General features: G+C 38.5%; 1 protein-coding gene across 1 annotated transcript; it reads left to right on the top strand.

Annotated features, from left to right (window-relative positions):
- The first annotated feature begins 185 nt into the window (after window positions 1-185).
- LOC131619050 (uncharacterized) lies at window positions 186-27,688 on the top strand. The gene is made up of 2 exons (XM_058890193.1): window positions 186-499; window positions 27,619-27,688. The coding sequence occupies exons 1-2, from the start codon at window positions 186-188 to the stop codon at window positions 27,686-27,688; spliced, it is 384 nt and encodes a 127-aa protein (XP_058746176.1).
- The last annotated feature ends 279 nt before the right edge of the window (window positions 27,689-27,967 follow it).

Below are 27,967 nucleotides of genomic sequence, written 5' to 3'. Positions count from 1 at the left end.
AGATGATCCGAGATAAGATGAAACAAGCTCAAGATCGACAGAAGAGTTATGCGGACAAACGAAGGAGACCGTTGGAATTTGACGTAGGAGATCATGTATTCTTGAAGGTGACTCCGAGGTTGAGGTTGAAAGGACCGTTCAAAACGCGCAAGCTTAGCCCGAGGTATGTAGGCCCCTATCAGATCATGAGACGGATAGGTGAAGTCGCATACCAGTTAGCGTTGCCTCCTTCACTATCAGGACTGCATGACGTATTCCACGTATCTCAGCTGCGGAAGTTTGTGCCGGACTCGTTTCATCCTATCCTACCAGATACGATTGAAGTAGAACCAGATCTTTCATTCCAACCGAGACCGTGTCGTATTCTGGAGTATGCTAGTAAGTCTTTGAGAAGCAAGGAGATACCTCTTGTCAAGGTGTTGTGGGAAGATTCGCGTCCTGACGAATCTACTTGGGAGCTCGAATCAGAGATGCGGGAGTTGTATCCTCACCTATTCTGGTAAGTTTTCGAATTCGAGGATGAATTCTATTTAAGGGGGGGAGAATGTAATACCCTAATATTATTTCAAGAGATTAAATATTAGGAATAACTATTTAGTTAGAATGTAACCAAATGGCACTATGGTAAATAAGGTCTAGTTGAGGGATGATTTGGTCTATGCACCTAATAACTAAGGCCTAAGGGATTGTTTGGCTATTGACTCGTTTGGCTTTGTGAACTAAAACAGAATTTTGGAGAGTAGAAGGAGAGGAAAACGTGAAAACAAGGAAAGAGGAAGAAGAGAACCCATTGCCAACTTCATCATCAACCTTGCATGCATTCTTGATCCAACAATCTTCACACCTTCTTCTGATTTTCGCAGCTCTTACTGCTCCTCTTCAAGGTGAGTCTCATAGATAGAGACCTTGGGGTATTCTATTGGGTTTATGCCATTTTTGGGGTTAAGGGTTTTTGAGAGTAAATGCTTCAATGATCCTTACAATGCATGTTTAACTCTCCATTCTGGTAATAATGTGTATATGTATGTTTACTATAGCTTGTTATTTGATTAACAATGGCTGCATGTGAAATTTTGGGTTTTGGGGACTCCAAATGCGTTTCTGCATTTTGCTGATTTTGCAGAGTTCGCTGCAGCGAACTTTCATTCGCTGTAGCGAACTGTGTAGCGAATAAACCTGGGAGTTGAATTGATTTATTCGCTGTAGCGAACTTTCCTTCGCTGTAGCGAATCGGGGCTTCGCTGGAGTTCGCTGTAGCGAACTGACCTGGGTTTGAAGAAGTTTAGCTTCTGTTTGAGTTCGCTGTAGCGAACAGAAGTTCGCTGTAGCGAACTAGTCTGATGCAAAATTGATATTTCTCCCTTTTGAGTGCAGTTTCGTTTTGTATCGGAATCGAAGGCCTCATGTGACTTGTATGGCATTCTAATATGTGTTTTAATTATATAAGACCATGATATGACTAAAATCCCTTGGATATGCTTGTATGTGTGAAATACAAATTGTGTGGATTATATTGTGGCACTATTATTATTAATCTCGTTTGTTCCGGTTGAACATTCGAATGTGAATGCCTGTGTGATGGCTTATACCGTGCTGTGTGATCTCGGTGATGTGTGTATGCTTGAATCGGGGTAGGCCTGGCTAATAGACGATAAATCGCTTAAGACCACGACTATTGCTGTGTGATCTTTAGTTCGTCCCTGGCTGTGTGGTCTGGGATACCTTGCTGTGTGATCTTGGTATGTCTTACGCACCTGAGCTACCATTGCGATGCGCTGAGAGGGTCATTTATGGCGTTCCTCTAGCAGGTAAACATCTGCGTGCTTGGTATGGTGAGGTAGTGGTACCATATAGGATGCACTTCTTAGTAAACTCACCTCTAGTGATGTCATGTAGACCATATCACTAGGCTTTCGCCCGGTGAGCTCATGTAGTCTTGATGGCGTTTTGTACATTGTAGCGATCACATCTGCGTATAGTGATTGACGGGGCCGTGATGCCATATAGGCAAATCAGCGCTGTAACTCGTCGCGGATAAACCACATAGGTTTATTCGTTTCACTTGCGATGTGCATGTACAAGTCTCTCGACAATTAGGCATGAGAGGTAACTCATCGAGGGTGCGGATGCGTAGTCTATGTAGCAGGCAAGTAACTTACTCCTAGATTCCTCGTACATGGGTATGGGTCTGCATACTTGTTGTGATGGCGGTGAGCCTATTGTTGTTCATGCCTCCTTGGACAGTTATGGGACTTCCATTGACGGTGTACCCTTGTTTGTATTTGTACCTGGCCGTGAGGGCAACTTGGATTCTCGGTGAATCTATCTTGTTGCATGTTCCCTGTAGAACTGAGTGAACCCGTAGGATAGGGAGACTCACTGAGATTCAGTAATCTCACCCCATTCCAATTATTCTTTTTACAGGTGGTTCGAGGCAAGGGTAAGATGGCTTAGCTTCGAGTTGATGTTTCTTGGTGTAATACGGTGAACTGACTTTTTATCGATCGAAATGTCGCGGTTAAGCATGAGTCGCCACCGACTTTTATTTTATCCAAACAAATTCAGAAAGGCTAAAAGAAACAGAAAAAACCTTTTAAAGAAATCTAAGTTCGGGGGGTAATTTATGCAAAGGGAAGGTGTAAGGCACCCTTTGCATCCATGGTTTTCCATGGGCTCTTAATTGCTTTGCTTGCTCGTTTGTTTTTTAAAAAAGGTAGATGAAAGAAAAAAGTGGACTTTAGCTCGTAAATGAGCGTAGCCAGTTTTTGAAGAATTGTGAGAAAGAATATGAAAATTGAGCATTGCAAGGCAATTAGGGGCAATTACCTTAAACTCAGATGATAGGTCTCTTTTTAGCCTTTCAGAATGAAAGGGTCTATCCTTGCCATAAGAGGGCAGGAAGCCTTTCGTTTGGAGGTTGAAGGGTCATCGAAGCATCCTTTGCCATAAGACTGTCCCTTGCCATAGAAGGGCAGGTAGTCTAAGGCAAGGATCAGAATAAGCCATTTCGTAGGCAGCCAGAAGATACCTCAGCCTTTTTTCGTGGGCAACTTCCGAGGGTCGAGGTCATATTGTGTATCGAAGGCAGCATCATTTAGGGTCGTATGACCTTTAGTATTCGAGGCAACATGGCTGAGGTATCTTCGAATTCGAGGGACGTGGCTTATTCTGCAAAAACACAAAGGCAACAGGCAACAAGGCAACAAGGCAACAAGGCAACAAGGCAACAAGGCAACAAGGCAACAAGGCAACAAGGCAGCAAGGCAACAAGGCAGCAGAGAGGTTACCCAAAGGGTGCGTGTGTGCAACAATCACGTGATTATATTCAGATATTTATCTTTTAATTAGTTATTCTAATTCAGTTTAAGGCTTGCACTCCCTAGGATTACTAACCACGCAGTAATATAAAGCAATAAAGGGGGCGGGAAATTGTAACCAGCGGATCCCTTATCAGGGTTTGACACAAGTAATAACAATAAAAGGCATAGAATAAAATGAGGTTTAGGGTTACCAATGACGTAGCTTTGGCAATTGATAAACCTGAAAAGGAGGAAGAACAAGAAGGCAAAGTACAGTGAGTGCATTATCGGTTCGAAGGCGAACTTTAGTAACCATAAAAAGGAATAATGAAATTAATAAAATAATGAATGAAAAGTACTTAGCTTGGCATTTGCCCTGACAGGGTTGATGGGCAAAGGTTTGCCTGAAGCATTGACTCTGACCATTGAGAATTGACAGAAAAATGACAGACAGTGAGTGTATGACAATTCTTCTATTTGACAAGGCAAAATAAATAATTTTGAGGAATAATAGACAGAGATAATATTTGTATTTAAATAAAAGGGAAAGAAAAAGAAAATAGTAAAGAAATTTAATCGGGACTTAGCTTTGTGAAAGGCGTGGCGCGTAATCGGAAGGCATCGGAAAAGTCAACCCTGAAAAGGATACGGACAAATATTTTTAGTGTAGGGCAATATTCTCGCAAACCCTGATTAGGCACAAGTTAGCCATGATTAATAGAATAGATAAAAGAACCAAATTAAAATACCAAGGTTAACAGAGAAAAATCGAGAGTTCGAATCAATACAACCATTAAATAATTATTGGATGCAATCCTAATTATTTAATTGATAGAAACCTGTTTGAAAATGATATTGGATTTTAAACGAGAAACAACAATTATTAATAAAAATATAAATGATCGAACTTTCGATAAAATAAGAGAAATAAGTGATAAATTATTAAGAAAATATAAGTTTAGTAAATAATTAGAATAATAAAAGATTAAAAGAAATATGTAAAGAAAAACATATATATAATTAAACAAATAAACAAGCAAATAAAAAATAAAATAAAATAAAAAAAATGGAAAGAAGAACTTAGCTGGGCGCATGGATCACATGCGGATGATCTCCAGGTGTCCATCATGGGTGAGCGTCTCTCACGCCATCAGATATACTCACGCATGGATTCAATGGTGGAAGGTTGAGCGTACATCATGAGCTCTCGTAGCAGGTGCGCATCGGATCTATGAACAAGAAATTTGTAAAAAGAAGAGGCCCTAGGCAGACTCGAACCCAGGTCTTCTTACTAAGCAACACAAATGCGCCCCCTTGCCATCTCTGCTGCAATTATCTTGTGTTTACTTGACGCAATAGTAAATATATAATAAAAAACAAACTGAGAATTTGAATTAATAGAACTGCGCGCCCAGACTTCTCTTCATCTTCCTCGTTTGATTTTCAGAAACGGCAACGCTTTTACCCACAGTTTTTACACGTTGCCATAGCCTGCAAACCTTCAACAATCAAGAAAACGCAACATAAATCAAAGGAAAGACCATGGATCGATCCGAAATTGCTTCCTGAGCGTAATGGTACGAGTCTCATAGTCCAATTGATCCTGTATATAAAAACCCTAAATCGAAGGTCACTAACCCTATCCATGGTGAATGATGGTCCCTGCACTTAAACAACAATCAAACCATACAGAAAACTTCGCAATAACATCCAGAATACAAATATGTAATTGAATTACATTAACCATGCATAAATTAATGAAAACGAAATCCAAATAATGTGTGCAAACCGAAGGCATATACGCGTTGATTCCTGCTGCTCCAAGCTTCGATAATGGATGGGGTCGATCAATGTGAATCAGAGAACACGTTGAGATGCTTTGTGCGGTCTGAATTAGCTTGAAACCCGATTTGCACCTTCCTTGAATTCACGATTTTTTGATACGTGAATATGGCTCTGCCTGCCGAATCCTCCTCCTCTTGCATCTGGCTACCTTTATCTCTTATAGTACATGGAATTAGGTTAATAATTTAATCCAAATATCCATGATTGGAGAAGATTTGATTTTGATTGAATCTATATTGGGAACATTTGATTTGGATCAAGAAGCTTGTGTCTCTTTTGGAAGGATTTGGTGTTTTGCTGTTATCTTTTAGCGCATGAGCAATCTTTTTTTAATTTTTATTTTCTCTTTTTTTCCTAATACTAAGACAAACTAGAACAAAACTTGACCTAATAAAATAAAAATAATTATACTAACTAATAATAAAACTTATACTTAAAGCTAATGATTAAAACTAATTCCTAACGTAATGAAATAAAGACAATAGAAATACCTATACTAACGAATAATAGCAACCCTATTTAATATAAACTAATGATTATAAAACTAATTCCTAACATAATAAAATATAAAACTATAAACAAAAAAATAAAATAAAAGGAGGAAGTAGGATTCGAACTCGGGTCCTCTTAACAATCATACTCCTTACCCCGCTTTTCACCTGCCAGATCAACATGTTCGTTCGAGACAAATTAACATTCGAAAATATATGAGGGGTGCGACAATATATCTCAAGTTGAACGTAGTAGCTAAATGCACCATCTGTGAGTAAAAATTGCAATTACCAAGAATATCCCGGTCACTACCTAAAAATCCCCTTTTTGGACTAAAGTGCCTGATTGTATGAATGCAGATGACTTAAGAGGGTGTATGCGGATAAAAGTAAATGTGTGAGGGCAAATTTTGGGGTATGACAGCTGCCCCTGTTCAATTTTCTTATATCTGAAGATGTAGAGTGGTTTGTATGCCATTCGGTATCTGAAGGTGGAAGATGATTGAACACTAGAATACCAAGAAATTTGCCCTAGCTGAAATAGGGACTTTTGTCGGAGATGGGCTTAAAGATGCCATCTGACTTGATAAGCTTGAGAGTTAGAATGTGTCATATGTTAGACTGTTTGCATCCGCAGATGTCTGGAAAACCGTGCGTTAGGCTGAAGATAAGTCGTACGTTAGACTAATCTTGATTGCATCCTCAGATGTTTGGAAAACCGTGCGTTAGGTTGATGGATAAGCCGTACGTTAGACTACCCAATTTGCATCCGTAGATGTCTGGAAGACCGTGCGTTAGGTCGAAGAATAGATTGTACGTTAGACTATTCTCAATTGTATCCTCAGATGTCTGGAAAACCGTGCGTCGGGTTGAAGGAATGAGTCGTGCGTTAGACTAATCCCGATTGCATCCTCAGATGTCTGGAAGACCGTGCGTTAGGTTGAAGGAATGAGTCGTGCGTTAGACTAATCCCGATTGCATCCTCAGATGTCTGGAAGACCGTGCGTTAGGTCGGTGGATGAGTCGTGCGTTAGACTTATCCAAATTGCACCCGTAGATGTCTGGAATGCCATGCGTCAGGCGTTTGCTTTGAATAAGATTCGAATCTTTGTAATGTACCTGTCAAACATTGTTAGTTTTTCATGCAATGCCATGATGCGTGAGTTATATGCTTCTCAAAATAAATGAGGAATATGTATGTGATGTATGAATGTGTTTATGACTTATGATATTTGTTTATGTATGTTTATGACTTGTGATATATGTTTTATGACTTGTGTGGCTAGAATCGTCTGATTGAGAAGATACATTTCTATGTCATTGAGAGCTTGATGTTTTGATCTCTTCTTGAAGATGCTTAGCTGGGGATTTATGATTTCTGCTTGGGGATGATCAGAATCCTGATGTACCCTGACTGAGGATGAGAGATATTAGTAAACCATGTTTGGAGAAGAGCAAAGTGTTGGAGAGATGATAGTATTGAAGATGTAATCTGTGTTGGGGATCTATATCTCTTGTTGGACGAGAGTATTTGAAGATGTCTTCTTAATGATTACTCTGCGGGGATGTGGTTTTGTGAACCTGGCTCTGTGGGGAGACATGGGTGTCTTGAAAGTTGCCCCCAGTATCATAGTAACTTACTACTTGATTCAGGACACGCCACTGAGTATTGATCCAGATGTTGGACTGGACTTGCATAGATTTGCCCCAGCTAGTAGGAACTTTGGAAAGATTCGCCTCGCGAGGACTTCATGAGATATGCACTATGGGCGACATGCCCCTATAAACTTAGGACGGTGCTCCTGAATGTTTTTGCTTTTGAGAGATTCTCGGAATCTTGACTTGATTGCCCCAGATTGATTGGACAAAACATGTCATGCCCCTTGTATACGTAAGAGACATGGCTTCTTGGGGTGATTTTGTCTGTCGGGATAACTTTCAGTCATTAGTTGTACCCTGTGCAAGTTCTTTCTGATGCTAACATTTGAAATTATGTAGCAGAATATGTTTAATAATGTATTCATGAGATGCAATGCATACATTTGTCTTGAGTTTTTTTGATAAAACATTAAAACAAGAGATGTAAAAGCGTGCTATTTGTAAAAGCATGATATTTGTAACAACGCGATGTTTGTAAAAAGAGAAATATTAACTCAGCATTTTTGGTAAACCTTAAGGAGTCAGGATACCCTTTTGGTGACAGTATGCTTTCGAACTAACCATGCTTCAATTAGGACTTTCAAGGGTTGTATCGTGGCTTGGTTCACGGTTTAAGAAACAAAGGATAAAGGCTCAAAATTTGATTGTACCCACCCCTCTTCGTGATGATCTTTAGTCCTGAACTCAGTTAATTCAACTTATGCATTCAGGTCCCAAGAGACTTTTGGATTTGCACCTTTGATAATGATGGTTCACAAACAAAGAGAACTTTTTGAGATGGCAGTCACTTCTTCCCCTTGGTAGTCACAATATTGTGTTGTTCAGGAATTTATTGACTTCTCTGTTTTCATCTTTTTGATATCCCTAACTTTTGCCTGAACTGTTTATTTTTGAGATTACAGTCAGCGGGATGCCTTGATTTTTGCCTAAGTCATCTTTTGATTTTTGACTTAGCAGGCTTCTTTGTATATATGTTTTTTTTTTCATCTTTTCCTTTTTTGAAAGATATTGACTGCCTTGTTTGGTGATTGATGAACTGTCATTGTCTTTTGATTGACATCTCCAACACTTCTTTGATGTGTGCGGATGAACGCTTGTGATTGAAACCTTTGTTGAAAGGTGTACTGAATGATTCTCTTAAAGTAGAATACACAACCAAATTAACTGAGAACTACCCTGCCCCAGGTTATGATCAAGGGTTTTATTTAGAAAGAAAACTTCTACTCCTTAGGCTCAAAGGGGTTGACGAGGGATTATCATCCTTATATCTCCACTGTTTAAGAATTGAACAAATGCCTGTACATCGTCAGCATAGTCCGCTCGAAAGCATACTGTATGAGGTTGCGGTATCGTTTTCGTCATCCTCCCTCAAAAGGCATACAACTTTAGCAGGAATCGAGTATCACAAAACATATGCAAAGTAAAGACGCAATTTAAAGTGAGTGATAGCGAAATGATTTGTTCAAGACAAACATATGCAATGCACTGATGATGATTATTAAAACAGATAATGTCTATCATGATTTGAATGTTTAAGCAAACAGAATAAAATTTGCGCATGAAAGTAAATCTAATGATTAAAAGTTCATCCACTTAGACATTAATCAGTCTTGTCGTGACTAGGCATAGGAGCGGTGATCACCATAGGAGTTCTCGGATGGTTGAATTCAATTTCTCCAGCATCGATCATGTCTTGAATCTTGTTTTTCAATGACCAACAATCATTCGTATCGTGTCCAGGGCTATTGGAGTGATATGCGCACCTCGCATCGGGCTTATAGCTAGGAGCGGAAGTGTTGGGCTTTATAGGAGGATCCCTCACAGTAATCAAGTTTGCTCTCAACAAATGTTGTAATGCCTGAGCCAACGACATGTTGATCTTTGTGAACTGACGCTTGGGTGCGTCTACCTTGCGTCTTTGTTGTGGAACTGGTGTAGAGATCAAAATTGTCCCCACAGATTGGTTTTGTTCATTGCGACCTTTCCGGTTGTGCTCAGCATTAGTCAGGTGAGGTTCGGGTCATACATTTAGACCATATAGAGGACGTCAGAGCAAATAGACCATATATATTGAGGGACATCAGAACTAGTCGTACATTTAGACCTTGTCTGTTGAAGGATGTCAAAACGAGTTATTCATTAGACCATATCTGAAGAGGAATGTCAGAACGAGTCATACATTAGACCATATCTGAGGAGGAATATCAGAACGAGCCATACATTAGACCATATCTGAAGAGGAATAGCAGAACGAGTCGTACATTAGACTATATCTGTTGAAGAATAGCATAACGAGTCGTACACTAGACCATATCTGTTGGAATGTCAGAACGAGTCATACATTGGACCATATCTGAGGAAGGATATCAGAACGAGTTATTCATTAAACCATATCTGAAGGAGAATACCAGAACGAGTCATACATTAAACCATATCTGATGAATAACGCCAGAACGAGTCATACATTAGACCATGTCTGACTGAAAATACCGGAACGGGTCATACATTAGACCATATCTGATTGAGAATACCGGAACGGGTCATACATTAGACCATATTTGATAGAGAATGCTTGCTTGTTAGAGTCGAAGTTTTGGAATGTAAAAGGGCTTGTCAGAATGAATCTCCAGCTCGATTATATCTGAGAGGAATGATTGTCGAGGCGGAACCTGAAAACAAAGTTAGAAATATGCAATGTCATGAATGCAAATGAAATGTTTTCAAGGATCTTTAAGGAATTTAATTAGCAACATTGGAAAGTGATTTGGTCGCATATTTGTTTGAAGAATTCTGACTCTTGTCTTTGAACATCCTTCTTTGAGAATCAAGTTCACCATATCGAGTGGGTTATCGCCTCTGATTCGGGATACTTCTGAATTTAAAGGTACACGGCTAGAGGAAAATGAATCCTCTTTCCCCTTGATAGGTGTTGAGTCTCTAAATTGGAAGGTATGTTGCCAGAGGAAAATAAATCCTCTTGCCCCTTGATAGGAATTCAGTCCTTGATAAGAGTACCTGGAATTGTGCGCCCTAAGTTCCTAAGATCCTTGAAAGGGTTAGTTAAATCATGTTATGCTTATGATGTCATGATGTCATGATGTTATGTGAATGCAATTCGTTAGACTTAGTGGGAGATAGTAAGGACAAACAAGTCCTTTTAACAAAACCTGCAAGGAAACGAAGGTTAGTAGCAAACACAGGCAAGTCACGCAAGTCACACAATTTTTGGCTTAAGGCTTGCATGGAGTCTGATCAGGTGTCCTTCCCAAGGGTACTTCTATGGATAAGGAGATTTCAGCGACAGGTTCTACAAGTTATCCAGAATTGTCAGCCCTTCTAAAGCACCCTCGGACATGATGCATTCGCACCATGCAATGATACTTTGAGAAAGAACTTATCTGAATTGTAGCATCGGGTAGCGACTAGTTCTTAACATTTGTCAAGAGTAGTCCCCCCACTACGTTCCTAAAGGCCAGGATGGGTTAAGGGTAACTAAAGGTCCTTGAGCTCCGGCGCACCCACAGACACATACATAGACCTCCCTCATTTGAGAAAGGTGTGCATATGCTATGGAGTCCTAACTCAAGCGTGAACTTCATATTGACTCATCTCCCACATATGTGAAAGAGGTCGCCATGACTATGCCACTCCTAATCTTAAGTGTTCTTGAATCCGGGAATAGGATTCGTCCTTCAATTTTCCCAAAACAGCCCTGAAAAAATAAAACAAGCAAAACAAACAATAGAAAACAATTAAGTGATTCCTAAACTTTTAAGTTAACCCCTCTTTTATCGAATCACATCTCCCCAGCAGAGTCGCCAGTTCTGTAATACGGTGAACTGACTTTTTATCGATCGAAATGTCGCGGTTAAGCATGAGTCACCACCGACTTTTATTTTATCCAAACAAATTCAGAAAGGCTAAAAGAAACAGAAAAAACCTTTTAAAGAAATCTAAGTTCGGGGGGTAATTTATGCAAAGGGAAGGTGTAAGGCACCCTTTGCATCCATGGTTTTCCATGGGCTCTTAATTGCTTTGCTTGCTCGTTTGTTTTTTAAAAAAGGTAGATGAAAGAAAAAAGTGGACTTTAGCTCGTAAATGAGCGTAGCCAGTTTTTGAAGAATTGTGAGAAAGAATATGAAAATTGAGCATTGCAAGGCAATTAGGGGCAATTACCTTAAACTCAGATGATAGGTCTCTTTTTAGCCTTTCAGAATGAAAGGGTCTATCCTTGCCATAAGAGGGCAGGAAGCCTTTCGTTTGGAGGTTGAAGGGTCATCGAAGCATCCTTTGCCATAAGACTGTCCCTTGCCATAGAAGGGCAGGTAGTCTAAGGCAAGGATCAGAATAAGCCATTTCGTAGGCAGCCAGAAGATACCTCAGCCTTTTTTCGTGGGCAACTTCCGAGGGTCGAGGTCATATTGTGTATCGAAGGCAGCATCATTTAGGGTCGTATGACCTTTAGTATTCGAGGCAACATGGCTGAGGTATCTTCGAATTCGAGGGACGTGGCTTATTCTGCAAAAACACAAAGGCAACAGGCAACAAGGCAACAAGGCAACAAGGCAACAAGGCAACAAGGCAACAAGGCAACAAGGCAGCAAGGCAACAAGGCAGCAGAGAGGTTACCCAAAGGGTGCGTGTGTGCAACAATCACGTGATTATATTCAGATATTTATCTTTTAATTAGTTATTCTAATTCAGTTTAAGGCTTGCACTCCCTAGGATTACTAACCACGCAGTAATATAAAGCAATAAAGGGGGCGGGAAATTGTAACCAGCGGATCCCTTATCAGGGTTTGACACAAGTAATAACAATAAAAGGCATAGAATAAAATGAGGTTTAGGGTTACCAATGACGTAGCTTTGGCAATTGATAAACCTGAAAAGGAGGAAGAACAAGAAGGCAAAGTACAGTGAGTGCATTATCGGTTCGAAGGCGAACTTTAGTAACCATAAAAAGGAATAATGAAATTAATAAAATAATGAATGAAAAGTACTTAGCTTGGCATTTGCCCTGACAGGGTTGATGGGCAAAGGTTTGCCTGAAGCATTGACTCTGACCATTGAGAATTGACAGAAAAATGACAGACAGTGAGTGTATGACAATTCTTCTATTTGACAAGGCAAAATAAATAATTTTGAGGAATAATAGACAGAGATAATATTTGTATTTAAATAAAAGGGAAAGAAAAAGAAAATAGTAAAGAAATTTAATCGGGACTTAGCTTTGTGAAAGGCGTGGCGCGTAATCGGAAGGCATCGGAAAAGTCAACCCTGAAAAGGATACGGACAAATATTTTTAGTGTAGGGCAATATTCTCGCAAACCCTGATTAGGCACAAGTTAGCCATGATTAATAGAATAGATAAAAGAACCAAATTAAAATACCAAGGTTAACAGAGAAAAATCGAGAGTTCGAATCAATACAACCATTAAATAATTATTGGATGCAATCCTAATTATTTAATTGATAGAAACCTGTTTGAAAATGATATTGGATTTTAAACGAGAAACAACAATTATTAATAAAAATATAAATGATCGAACTTTCGATAAAATAAGAGAAATAAGTGATAAATTATTAAGAAAATATAAGTTTAGTAAATAATTAGAATAATAAAAGATTAAAAGAAATATGTAAAGAAAAACATATATATAATTAAACAAATAAACAAGCAAATAAAAAATAAAATAAAATAAAAAAATGGAAAGAGGAACTTAGCTGGGCGCATGGATCACATGCGGATGATCTCCAGGTGTCCATCATGGGTGAGCGTCTCTCACGCCATCAGATATACTCACGCATGGATTCAATGGTGGAAGGTTGAGCGTACATCATGAGCTCTCGTAGCAGGTGCGCATCGGATCTATGAACAAGAAATTTGTAAAAAGAAGAGGCCCTAGGCAGACTCGAACCCAGGTCTTCTTACTAAGCAACACAAATGCGCCCCCTTGCCATCTCTGCTGCAATTATCTTGTGTTTACTTGACGCAATAGTAAATATATAATAAAAAACAAACTGAGAATTTGAATTAATAGAACTGCGCGCCCAGACTTCTCTTCATCTTCCTCGTTTGATTTTCAGAAACGGCAACGCTTTTACCCACAGTTTTTACACGTTGCCATAGCCTGCAAACCTTCAACAATCAAGAAAACGCAACATAAATCAAAGGAAAGACCATGGATCGATCCGAAATTGCTTCCTGAGCGTAATGGTACGAGTCTCATAGTCCAATTGATCCTGTATATAAAAACCCTAAATCGAAGGTCACTAACCCTATCCATGGTGAATGATGGTCCCTGCACTTAAACAACAATCAAACCATACAGAAAACTTCGCAATAACATCCAGAATACAAATATGTAATTGAATTACATTAACCATGCATAAATTAATGAAAACGAAATCCAAATAATGTGTGCAAACCGAAGGCATATACGCGTTGATTCCTGCTGCTCCAAGCTTCGATAATGGCTGGGGTCGATCAATGTGAATCAGAGAACACGTTGAGATGCTTTGTGCGGTCTGAATTAGCTTGAAACCCGATTTGCACCTTCCTTGAATTCACGATTTTTTGATACGTGAATATGGCTCTGCCTGCCGAATCCTCCTCCTCTTGCATCTGGCTACCTTTATCTCTTATAGTACATGGAATTAGGTTAATAATTTAATCCAAATATCCATGATTGGAGAAGATTTGATTTTGATTGAATCTAAATTGGGAACATTTGATTTGGATCAAGAAGCTTGTGTCTCTTTTGGAAGGATTTGGTGTTTTGTTGTTATCTTTTAGCGCATGAGCAATCTTTTTTTAATTTTTATTTTCTCTTTTTTTTCCTAATACTAAGACAAACTAGAACAAAACTTGACCTAATAAAATAAAAATAATTATACTAACTAATAATAAAACTTATACTTAAAGCTAATGATTAAAACTAATTCCTAACGTAATGAAATAAAGACAATAGAAATACCTATACTAACGAATAATAGCAACCCTATTTAATATAAACTAATGATTATAAAACTAATTCCTAACATAATAAAATATAAAACTATAAACAAAAAAATAAAATAAAAGGAGGAAGTAGGATTCGAACTCGGGTCCTCTTAACAATCATACTCCTTACCCCGCTTTTCACCTGCCAGATCAACATGTTCGTTCGAGACAAATTAACATTCGAAAATATATGAGGGGTGCGACAATATATCTCAAGTTGAACGTAGTAGCTAAATGCACCATCGGTGAGTAAAAATTGCAATTACCAAGAATATCCCGGTCACTACCTAAAAATCCCCTTTTTGGACTAAAGTGCCTGATTGTATGAATGCAGATGACTTAAGAGGGTGTATGCGGATAAAAGTAAATGTGTGAGGGCAAATTTTGGGGTATGACACTTGGCGATGCGTTTTGTTGTAGTTTATGATCTTTTGTATCTCTATCTTTTGTACCATGGATATGTATTTGTACCAGTTGGAATTCATATACCTTTTGGCCATGACAGTTTGGGCTTTTGCACTTGTACTTATACATTATCTATTCCGCTGCTTATGTTTATGATTTTCGAGTACCAGTTTAATACCATATACGTATATCCTAGGCAATGTATGTATGGGGTGTTACAAATTATGATTAAAATCAATCATCAAAAATCCAAAAACATTTCTTTTATTTTCTTGCAATTTAAATTCCTAGATAAATGTATAGGTTGTCAAATTCATGTAAATAGCGTAGTTTACATTTCCTGCACAATCGATATAATAGCGTAGATTTACTTTCCGCATTTTACATTTCCGCATTTTAAATTCCAGCACATATAAACTGCGTGTATGCCAAAGATAAAATTGAATCGTTAGATCACTAACTTCAAAGATAAAATATCTGAATCCAAACACAATCACACTTGCACCTCTTAGGGTAATCCCTTTCTCATTCTTTTCAAAATCAAAATCAAATTCTATTATTTCAAACGCAAAATCGAACTTTTGTTTATATCCGGTGAAAGGATAGATTTTTAAAGGAAATAGGATAAAGACCTTATAACTCAGGGTAGACCTCCTAATTTGCTTGCTCAAATCAAAACGAACAAATCTCTCATATATCACTGTTTTTCAAAATAAAACTTTCAAAAAGACAATACTTTGTATATATCCAAACAAGGATCATTACGAAGTTAACGTTCTTTTTTCAAAAACATCTTTTGAAAGATAAAAACACTTTTTATACATCCGCACAAGGATCATTACAAAGTCAATTTACAAAGGTATTTGGAACCACATACGAGCATTTCAAGGCACTCGAAAAGTAATTGAAAACAAGTGAGCTAAGCAAATTAAAGAGCCCATGGATAACCATGGATACAAAGGGTGCTAACACCTTCCCTTTGTATAACCTACCCCCTTACCCAGAATTTCTTAAAGGTCTTTTTTCTGTTTCTTTTATAAACCTTTCCTTAATTGGATAAAATAAAAGGTCGGTGGCGACTCTCTGATTTTCAAAAATACAAAAGCAGAAACAAAAAAGAGTCAGTTCGCGTATCTCTCCACGAGAGGTATGGCAAAAAACCGAGCGCAAGACAGACTCCCTAAGGACTATTGGAACGCCTAGGTTCTTTGGAATTATTAAAGGACCTATCTTCAATGGTGTTGATCTGTTAAGGATGCAACTTATCAGAGATGTAACTTCTGCTCCTGCAAGCTTCCCAGATATTATGTCTAGAAGAACTCCTGTGGAAGGCTTTGCTACATTGTTCCAAGCAGAACTTCACAAGGCTGTTAAGCGTTACTTGGAAGCTTCTGTTAGAACTCAATCTTCTGTTGATCCTGCGTGGATTCGTGGAAGAGTGCTTCCCTCTCAAGCTGATCTTCAGAAGAAGGCTCAGAGGAAGCAAGAAGCTAGGCTGAAGAGAAAGGCTGCAGAAGAAGCTGCTAGAGAAGCTAAGAGGCAGAAGGTCACTTATGACCCTCTTAAAGTAGATTCTTTTCAAGCAATAAGAACTGGTAACTTCTCCAGGAAAGTATACCGACCACCTCCTTCTGAACCTCAATCTTCAACCCAACCTCCTCCCTCTGAACCTCAAAACACCTTCATCATTCCAAATCCTCCTCAACCATCTCTTTCTACACCTGTTTTGAACCCCACTCCTCTAAATGTCTGTCCTCCCACACCTTCTGATATCCCATCATCATCAACCCTCCCCATTGATAAACCATCCTCATCAACCATCACAACAGATATTCCATCTTCTTCAACCATAGTACCTCCACCTTCTATATCCCATCTCCTTCCTACCAGAAAATTCAACCCATACTGCCTTCTCTACCCTGACTACAAATTCACCTTCAACCCTCCTAAACCTGAACCTCATATTTTCCTGGAGATGTTCAGAAATGAAGTTATCAGTCGGCTGGATCTCTTGAAGGATGCCTTCTTCAATGATCTTGATGATGTTTCTACTAGAAACCTTTGGAGAAGCTTTCGCCAGGATTTTCAAGTTGGAGTTATGGCTGTTCAGAAGAGACTAGTGGCTGCTGCTCCTGGTTATGCAGCTGGTTATCTTCTTGAGGTTGATAATGGTGTCTATTATCATCCCATCAGAAACAGAAGAGTTCTTGAGGAGAAGATGTTTGTTGATGAGCTGCTGGACAATCCTTGCAGAGATATGGTGGTATGGAGACCTAAGTATCCAGTTCTGACTGGAGACTTCAAATCTCTGTTCGACTTTCTGAGGGAAAATCCTTCTAAGAAAGACCCCAACTTGGTCATTCCAGAAGTTGTTGACCCGCCAGAAGTTGAAGGTCCTTCTGCCCCAAGGAATCTTGCTGCCATTCTTCAGGCTCTTGAGAATGGAGATTCTGATCTGCCTGCTGCAGAATATGATGGAGATGCTTCTATGGAAGAAGCTGATGCTGAAGATCATCCTGCTGGGACTATTCCTGTTGAGGAAAATCAAGGTGATGATCTGATTGAGGAAGCTGCGGTTCAGAATGTTGTCCCTCTGGACAAAAGTTGTGAAGCTTCTTCTGGTGAACCCTCTCTTCTGGTGAAGACTTTAGAGGTTATTTAGAAGAACCAAGCTGAGCTATCTTCTCGCATGGACGCGCAAGATACTACAAATGCTGAGTTCCGCACTTTCATGGAGAGGCAGACTGAGAGCAATGCTGGGATTCATGACATGCTGGCCAAGATTATGTCTAAGCTAGGGTCGTCTTAGTCTTTGTGTCTTAGTTGTTTCTCTTTGTTTTTGCATCTGCTTCCTATGCATTCTCCTTGTATTTCTGACAATTATCCTTTTGCTAATCAATGAAAATTATCCTTCCTTCTCTCATATTGTTTGTTTTTCATCTGAATCTTTTATGTTTTTTGATGTTATGACAAAAAGGGGGAGAAAATGTGATAAATGATCTGATTTATATTATCAGTTGCTAGGAGAAAGTCTCCACATTTCTAACAGAACTTGCGAGTTCTATGTCTTTGAGTGTTTTGCAGGAAGTGAAGATTTTCTTAAAAGCTCAACATGAGAAGCAAAGACATATGGAAAAGCAATTCTGTATGGAATCAAGCTCATGGAAATTGAAGCAAGCTGAGTGCTGTAAAGCTTCAAGATCATAAGCAAGAAGGAAGAATGTTCTGATATTCTGATGATAGAATATGCTCTAACACATTCTTATTCCTTATATGTTCTTATGCATGTTTTTAGTTCTAAAATATGCTCTGAAACATTATTGTTTGCTCTGATACATATTATATGTTCTGATACATATTTTATGTTCTGATTCATTCATGCTCTGACTATTGTCGTTTAGTTTGTTCTGTAACATTTCAGGATGTAGAGATGCTCTGATGATGCTCTGGTACATTCAACAATGTTCTGATACAATCTAGCATGCAATGATTCAAGAAGAAATTCAAGCTCTGAAGCTGTCCTATGGAAGCAAGAATCAGAAGCTGTGAATGTTCTGAAGATCTAAGCATATGTGATCGTCTCAACTGAAATGGAAAATACTCAGGGAAGTCCTTTATTTATAAATTCCTTCCAGTATTTATTTCAGGGGGAGATTATTTATCTCAGGGGGAGATTGTTAATCTCAGGGGGAGACATATTCACACACTATGTTCATATGCTTATGCTATAGCTGTGTAATTGTCTTTAGCCGTCTGATATTCTGATCGCAAATTCATATCATTTATATATGTTTTTGTCATCATCAAAAAGGGGGAGATTGTTAGAACAAGATTTGTTCTGATCAATATTCTTAGTTTTGATGATAACAATGTGTATGAATTTTGTATGAGATAATGTGGTACTCTAATACTATGCAATTTCCATTTCAGGAATTATATAAAGAGTATGCACAAAATCAGCGCAAGAAGCATTGACTCAGAAGATTCAGCATGCAACATCAGAACATGGTCTGGCAAGACATCAGAAGATGGTCAAGCAGAATCAGAACATGGGTCTATGGAAGCATCAGAAGGACTTGAGATCAGAAGCAGAAGCACTGAAGTTCTCATGGTATCACGCTCAGAAGCACTTCAAGGTCAAAAGACAAGAAGATGCTCTGCACCAAGCTGTTTGACTCTGATGATATTCAAACGTTGTTCACACAAACATCAGATCAGAAGCAAGTACTAGCTGGCAGGCTACGCTGACTGACAAAAGGAACGTTGAAAGCTATGAAAGGCAATGTCAGTAGACATGGCGAAAGCAAGGCTCGAGGTAGTTGACAAAAGAGTGAAACATTAGATGCAATGCTGCACGGAATACGAAAAGCATTAAATGCTCCCAACGGTCATCTTCTCAAACTCCTATATATAGAAGTTCTGATGAGAAGCTGAATACAACACTTGCGCAAATATACAAAAACGCTGTCAAATTCAAAAAGCTCTCTAACTTCATCATCATCCTCACTACATTGCTGTTGTAATACTTTAGTGAGATTAAGCTTAAACTTAAGAGAAAATCACAGTTGTGATAATAGCTTTATAAGAAGCATTGTAACTCTTAAAAGAATTTGTTTACATTAAGTTGTAAGAACTAGAGTGATCAGGTTGTTGATCAGTATACTCTATAAAGTCTTAGAGGGTATCTAAGCAGATTGTTCCTAGAGTGATCAGGTTGTGATCAGTATACTCTAGAAGACTTAGAAGTTGTCTAAGTGGAAAACCATTGTAATCTCGTGTGATTAGTGGATTAAATCCTCAGGTGAGGTAAATCACTCCAAGGGGGTGTACTGGAGTAGTTTAGTTAACAACGAACCAGGATAAAAATCATTGTGCAAATTGTTTTTATCTTACAAGTGTTAAAGATACACTTATTCAACCCCCCCCCCTTTCTAAGTGTTTTTCTATCCTTCAGGTTCATGGTGAAGAAGAATATATGGTTAGCCACCTGAGTAACTCCAAGTATGTTGAGATGGATGGTGAATTCATCGAAACCCCCTGCCAATCTTTTGAGGTGGTCCTTCCAGCTATCTCTACTGCCAAACATATTTCTGCTACTCCTGCTACAAGAATAACTCCAACAATGGCTTCTCTCAAAGATGCTAAAGCTGTGATCGAAGAGGGTGGTTGCACAGTGTGGGGACAACTCCTTGACGTACCTTACAAGTTCGATAAGCTAGGTCTTGGCTATGCTAATGGAACTCAGAAGAATGATCAAAGTCCTCATTCTAGAGGATTAATGTCCCATTTTATCAGCCAAGAGTAAATGCTATTGAAGACGACGAAGTGATCTCGAACCATATTACTAAGCAATATCCAAATGAAGTTCCACCCGTTTCCAAGGAAGTTTGGGATACTTTGGGAGAACCAAGCGGTAGTACGACTTTCTAGTGAAGTACACTGCTCCTCAGTGTTCTTTGATTGCCATTGAAGACATTGTCCCAACTGGATGGGATGATCAGTTCGAAGATGACATAAGTATCACTGGTTCCATTGCTAAGCAATACCAAAGTCCACTTATTCCAAGAGAAGTATGGGATACACTGGGAGAACCAAGTGGCAAGTATGACTTTATGGTGAAGTATTCCGCTCCCCTGAGCTCGCAAATCGCTATCGAAGACATTATCCCAACTGGATGGGATGAACATTTCGAAGACAATATGACAATCATAAGCCCTGTCACTCCTGAAGAAGTCTGGGAAACACCAAATGGCGAAAATGATTTTCTGGTGGAATACACTGCTCCCCAGAGTGCACAAGTCTCTATCAAAGACATCATCCCAACTAGATGGGACGATCTTATCGAGTATCTCTCTCATCCAACAGAGGTACCTCAGCTTGGGATCTCATATCCAGCAGAGCATCTTGCTCATCCTGAAGGATCAACAGCTCATCTCGTCACCAAAGAAGTCAATGTTGTGGAAGATGAAGAAGACAACTGCAACTGGAGCAACTGGATATTCCCCACTCACAACAACGGATTGAACAACTGGGAAGCCGGAGATGTTATCTCCTTTAATCAGGAGTAAATGCAATTTCCTGTTTTCGTTGTTTATATGTTCAAAAAATAAAAATGGTTCCTGTACTATCGAACCATGAACTTAAAAGCCAGGTGCCTTGCCCGAAGCATACTGGTCCTTTTTATAAGGGTTTGTCATACCATGATCATATGTTCATTCAATAAAATCATGGGACGTTTGCATATTCAAATTTTGTGATCCTTTTTGTTTCTTTCTTTACTTTATTCATTTTCAAATAAGCTATGTGTTTCTTACACACACCCACATAATAAATGCAGATTCACATTCACTCTGGATCCTGTTGATAACGATTCTGCTATTGCCAGTCATGACTTTGAAAATCCGATCTACCAAACTGAGGACGAAAGTGAGAAAGATTGTGAAGTACCTAGGGAACTTGCAAGGCTATTAGAGCAGGAAGACAAGACAGTACAGCCACATGAAGAGCCAATTGAGGTTATCAACCTGGGCAGTGACGAAGAAAAGAAAGAAGTCAGGATATGGGCTGATTTAGAAGACAATGTCAAGCAAAGACTGATTCAAATGTTACAAGACTACGTTGAGATATTTGCTTGGTCCTATGAAGATATGCCTGGTCTCGACACAGATATTATGGTCCATCGCCTGTAAATCAAAGAAGGTAGCACTCCAGTTAAGCAGAAGCTGCGGAGAAGTAGGCCCGGCATGTCCAAGAAGATTAAAGACGAGGTTGAGAAGCAATTCAACGCTGGTTTTCTAAAAGTTGTGAGTTATCCTCCATGGATAGCTAACATCGTGCATGTGCCTAAAAAAGACGGGAAAGTCAGAATGTGTGTAGACTACAGAGATCTGAATCGGGCAAGCCCCAAAGATGATTTCTCTTTACCTCACATCGATGTACTGGTTGACGATACTGCACAATGCAAGGTATTTTCCTTTATGGACGGATTCTCCGGTTACATTCAAATCAAGATGGCGCCCGAAGACATGGAAAAGACAACCTTCACAACACCCTAGGGAACCTTTTGTTACAAAGTGATACCCTTTGGTTTAAAGAACGCAGGAGCAATGTATCAGCGTGCAATGGTAGCTCTGTTCCATGATATGATTCATCAGGAAATAGAGGTTTATGTGGATGATATGATTGCAAAATCCAGCACCGAACAAGAACATCAAGAAGATCATACAAAAGATGACAGTAACCTACAAAGACTGGCATGAGATGTTACCTTTTGCTCTTCATGGTTATCGCACATCAACGCGTACTTCAACAGGGGCAACTCCATTTTCCTTAGTCTATGGTATGAAGGCAGTTCTTCCAATTGAAATTCAGATTCCTTCTCTAAGGATTATGAAAGAAGCTGATCTAGACGAAGACGATTGGATTCAGACTCGGTTGGACCAGATAAACTTGATTGATGAGAAGAGGCTTGTGGCTATTTGTCATGGCCAGTTGTACCAGAAACGTATAATCAATGCCTTCAACAAGAAAGTCAGGAGTCAGGCATATCAAATTGGTGATTTGGTTGTAAAACGCATCATCTTACCACAGGGTGACCCCAGGGGCAAGTGGTATCCCACTTATGAGGGACCATTTGTAATCAAGAAAGTATTCTCTGGCGGAGCCAGGTTGCTTACCACTATGGATGGCGAGGATTTCCCACACCCTGTAAATGCGGACATAGTCAAAAAATACTTCGCTTAAAGAAAAGCTCGCTAAGTTGAAAACCTAAAAGGACGACTTAGGCAAAAAATGAGCGTCTCAGTGGATTGAAAACCTGAAAGGGCGATCCAGGAAAAAATTAGAGACTAAAAAATAATAATAATTATCCCGGTAGGCTGAAAACCTGAAAAGGCAGCCTAGGCAAAAGTTAGGGAATAAAGCGTACGACTATGTCCCGTTTGGCTACCTACTCACATTCAAGGTTCAACACATCAAAGGTCCGAAAGGCACCAATCGGTCCAATCATTTTCTTCCAACAAGTGAGGGATGAGATACTCAAAGACAGATTGGCAATAGCAGAGTTGAAACTTGACTGGATTGTTTTTCACATAGCTATTTCCCTTTATAAGTACTTTTCAAAGTTTTATGACAAATTCCTACTACTAGGATTTTTGTCTCCTTGTACTAATTAGCCTATTATGGCTCTCTTTCAAAATCAATACAGTTCATGCTCAAAATCAAGGTTTTCGCTTTTTCTGTTTTGAACGCGTAAACGTCCCAATGATAATGAACATATGCATTTGAATATGATTGATGTTTATAAGAAAAACAGGAATAGCATTCAGGTAATGTCCCAATCATCTGGACATCATCCCGAAACCAGCAACATGGGAATATCCTCCACAGAGCAATTTTCAAGGAGTTATCTCCGGATAAGCAAGGTCCAATTAATTCCCCGACGGAGTATTTTATCACCGACACTGAGTACGGGCATCAAAAGAAACGCTTCCCCAACAGAGATACGTTTTTCAGCAGAATCCTCAATGAGATTTTTCTCTCCAACAAAATGATTCAAGAAGCCTTATTCCCCAGCAGGGATGTTCAAGATCACTATCCCCAGAAGGTGTGGTCCTCCACGTCAAGGCTTAATCAAATAGTGCATCGGAGGATTACGCATCTTTCTTATTCCTAGTCAGGGTGCATCAAAATCAGAACCTTCAAGTTACCTTCATCCCCAAGCGGTAATCAAAGATCCCTCAACAGAGTATCCTGGTCCGTAAGGAAGTTCCCCAGCTGAGTATACTCGAACAAGATAGCAAAGATCATCAATAGTCATAATGTCATCGTTTCTGAAATAACAAGCAGGGATTTATTTTCCCAACCAGAAGTTTGATACGCTCTAAACTGCATAAGTCATGTCCATACATCATACATCATACGCATATTCATACATAGCATATAATGTTTCATGACAAACGCATACATAACATGCACGGTTCTCATTCAGGTTGAGAATTTCAACATATACATTACATGCATCATGACATTGCATGTCACTAACTTGGTTTTTCAGGTAGACGAATATCCTCAGCAAGTTATTCTCAATCACATGCAATATTCTCCTGGGTTCTATTCACACAAGCATTCCTCTCAGATATAATCAAACCAAAGATTCATTCTGAAGAGCTCTCTCTTTCCAAATCACTTATCAAATCTAAACAAGCAAAGCAAATACGGTCTAATGGTGACTCATTCTGACGCTTTTGGGCTATACTACAGTCGAATAAACAACTTCAAAACCTTCAGATCTAAGTCGATACCTTGGACGGTTCCTTAGTGATCTACCTTCATATCTAAGTCGATACCTTGGACGGTTCCTTAATGATCTACCTTCAGATCTAAGTTGATACCTTGGACGGTTCCTTAGTGATCTACCTTCAGATCTAAGTCGATACCTTGGACGGGTCCTTAATGATCTACCTTCAGATCTAAGTTGATACCTTGGACGGTTCCTTAATGATCTACCTTCAGATCTAAGTCGATACCTCAGACGGTTCCTTAAAGCAATCAACATTCAAAATCTAAAGCGGAAACTTTGGACAGTTCCGTAACAATCAACCTCCAAGATTTAGAGCGGTAACCTCGGACGGATCCGTAACGGTCAACACAGAGATTTAAATGCTTCATCAAGATATAATCAATGGATTCATTCTGATGAACAAACCATCAACACATTCACTAGATGGCATCTGAAAGCCCGTCTAAGGTAATGTTTTGATCCGCCAACGATATTTCTCAAGCCACATTCAATGCAATTTCCAACATCACTTCCGGTGGAGGTAAGTGTAAATTTTCAGGGCATCTAAAATATTCAATCATCTTCTACCTTCAGATTCCAATCGGTATCTTCAGGTTTAATAAGATTGAATAGGGGCAACTGTTATACCCCAAAATTTGCCCGCATCTTTTTTTCAAAGAGAAGGCAATAGACTTCTGTCTAAAAATTGGGAGTTTCATATAATCTTGGATTTTATTTCATAAATATCTTGATTTTATGAACACTCAGTTTTAGGATATTTTTTATACGGTATTTTGAGTTCGCTGTTGAATTTATTCTTACACAAGCGCCAAATACTGTTTATCACTTCACACGCTGTTTATTTGAGATTTATTTTCAGATAAATAATACTGACGCAATTGGTACAGAATTAAATTTTGCAGGCGCAGAGTCCGGGGATTCAGACTGTACTGGTAACAATTAAATTATTGTTGTTTTTGTTTCCCACTAATTTTTGTAGTATATTATTGTTTTCAAATCTTTTCCTTTCTTTTCAAATCTCTTCCTTTCTTTTCAAATATCTCTTTCTTTCAAATCAAATCCTAACTTTATTCCATACATCTTTCTTTTCAAGCCCTACCATACACTTTCTTTCAAAACCTACTATCATTCAAACTTTCCTTTTTTGTACGGTAACACTCCATTCCCCAACCTCTCCATCCTTTTTTTCTCTCTATAAATACCCCTCATTTTTTCCATAAAATCTCACATCAAATTTCACTCATTCCCCAAATTTCTATCATACTATCTCATAATTATTTCCTCTTCTTCCCCGGCAAAAAATGGCAAAGTGGGTGGATACGTTTTTTCTTATGGTCATCACTGTTTTTACGGTGATCATGTCTTTCTTCTGTCTGCATAGTCCTGAGAAATGCGGACCTGGGATGCTTACACTTCCGTGCATTTATTTTCTGTTGTTTATAGCATGGGTCTTTAATCGTCATATTTAGAATTTGTCGTATCTTTCGCTTTCAAATAATGTACCGTTCATTATATTTGTCGTACTGTTCGTTACATTTTTTTGTAATATTTGTACTGTCAGTATTAAATATTATACTATCTGTTATACCGTCGTTTAATTATCAAGATAATATTATGTGTGTTTATTGCTAGTTAAATACTTATTTCTGTGCATTAAATCTTTTTCAATTTTATTATCAGTAATTTCGTTCGCGTACGGTATATTTTAATTATTTATTATGTTTGTGTTTTTCTAACAAATCATGTAAATAATTTTTCACCATTAACACAACAAAAACAAAAGGAAAAAATTAACTTTAACTGTTAAGTTTTCCCTTTAACTGCTATGTTAATACCCGAACAGCCAGTTAACAGTCAAACCCGATGACATCACGATTCTCCGTGTTTTGTATCATCAGTCAAATCAATTTTTCACATTTCAAAATTCCAAGATTTTTGTTCTAGAAGTCTTCTGATAATCACAAGATCAGCAGAGACTCAACACTGCACAAAAATCAAGTACGCCTAACTGTCTCCTACACAAACAGTCCCTAACTAGGGTTTTTGTTTTTTTCAGGAGAACGAGTTTTTGAGACCTCAAAATGGATTTCATGGATCTCCATATGTCTCAAAGTACCACCAGACAAATTTTTAAACTTCGATTCGCTCAGACGCACAGTCAACGGCTCAAACAGTCAACAGACGACCAGTTTGACCGAAAAGTCAACAGACAGTCAAAAATGCAATTTTTTGTCCACACCCATATTTTGTCAAAATATTCATCGTTTGATCAATGTTTGATCATAATTCATCAAGAAAAGTTCAGAAATCGACAAAACTCCTAGTTTCAAAATTAGGGTTTTCTCCTAAAAAGTCAACTAAACTTTGACCGGCCATAACTCTCTCCTCGTTCATCAGAAAAATTCCAACCAAAACTCATTTTGAAGGGAATTCAATTATCTTTCAAATAGAATTGGTCTCATGATCATTGGGTTTACCATTTGGAAAATATGAGCCAAGACATTACAGGTCATTTTCAAAGTCAACAAAAAGTGGTTTTTTGTCAAAGCCCATAACATCAAGATAACTTCTCCAAATGCAAAAAAGCTTCCAAAGTAGCTTGTAGAGGACATCTTAAGGTTTCTAAAAAGTACAAGAACTCCTTCATATGATCAAAATTGAGGGAGTTATGCCTTGTTGAAGTTGGCTATTTTTTGGGAAAATGCATGAAACCAACAATGATCATAAGTGTTTTTTTTTTCAAAATAGGCCAAGCATTCATGTTCCAAACATGATTCTAGTAATGTTAAAGGCCTCCCACGACCAACATAAGGCCCATGACATTTTTATTTCTTTTTTCGTTTAATTTTATTACACTTAAAGTTAAATTAAAAAAGAAATGGTGCAAGATAATTATCCAAAGCTTTTGTCCTTAGCTTGAGTCACCAAATTTGATCCCAACTCTGCAACATAGAGATGTACAGCAGGCCTATAGCAAGAGGGGTGGAGAAAATTGAAGCCATGGCCAAAGTATTCAAAGTTTTTATTATTTAAAATTCAAAAGTTTAAAAACAATCAATGCTTGTTAGCTTAAGTTTGCAGCACCTCTATTGCCTATGAAATGCTTAGAACACTTCAGCAACAAGAGAGACACGAAAATCCACCCAAAGAATAGCTAAGAAACTCACAAAATTATCAAAAAAATCTCAAAACTTTGTAATTTTCGTTTTCTAGTTTCCAACCATTATCAATACAAACTAATTGTCCTAATCATCTTCTGAGACATAATATAGTAAGTTGGGATCAAAATCCATGGCTGAAAGTACCTGAAATGATCATACTCATGCTCTCCGATTGGCTTTTATTTTCATGATCCATAACTCGAATTAATGCATGCATAAATGATTTCTAATGATTCATATGAGTTTGTGATGTTGTTTAGAGCAGGTTAGAACCAAAGCATGTGAGCTTTAACGTATGGAACATGTAGCACCATTAATAACTGAGTTTATGTTAGAAGCTTCGTATCTCATGAACCAGGAACTTTCAAGCCACGAAACCATCACCAATGGAATCGCAGCCCTCGAATTAGGGGGTAAGGTTCCTCTTGAACGTTTACTGTACTTATTTTTGCAGGTGGAAGGTTGAGGTCGCCGGAGAAGACGACCGGAGGGTTGACTCCGGCGTCGCTGACTTCCTTGACTAGGTCAAGGCTTGCGTGGCGAAGGAAAGGGCTCTGATTGGCTATGGTTTGGATCCTGGTCCCACGCAAAATTTTTTTAAACTAATAGATCCAGTGTTCTCAATCCCACGCACTTAGTATGCACTCTGTCATTTGAAGCCCTCAGATCTCATTAATTCAAGATCCAACGTACCTGATCATGCCTTCCATACCATAGACCTTACTGTCAACCACATATGATCACTTAATTTATATTTTTTATTTTTATTTGATTTTCTTTGCAAAATTATTTTAAAATAGTTT

The sequence above is a fragment of the Vicia villosa genome, linkage group LG7 (assembly GCF_029867415.1).
Source record: "Vicia villosa cultivar HV-30 ecotype Madison, WI linkage group LG7, Vvil1.0, whole genome shotgun sequence".
NCBI lineage: Eukaryota > Viridiplantae > Streptophyta > Magnoliopsida > Fabales > Fabaceae > Vicia > Vicia villosa.
Note: the sequence above shows the minus strand (reverse complement) of the source record. Positions and strands in the feature narration are given on the sequence as shown.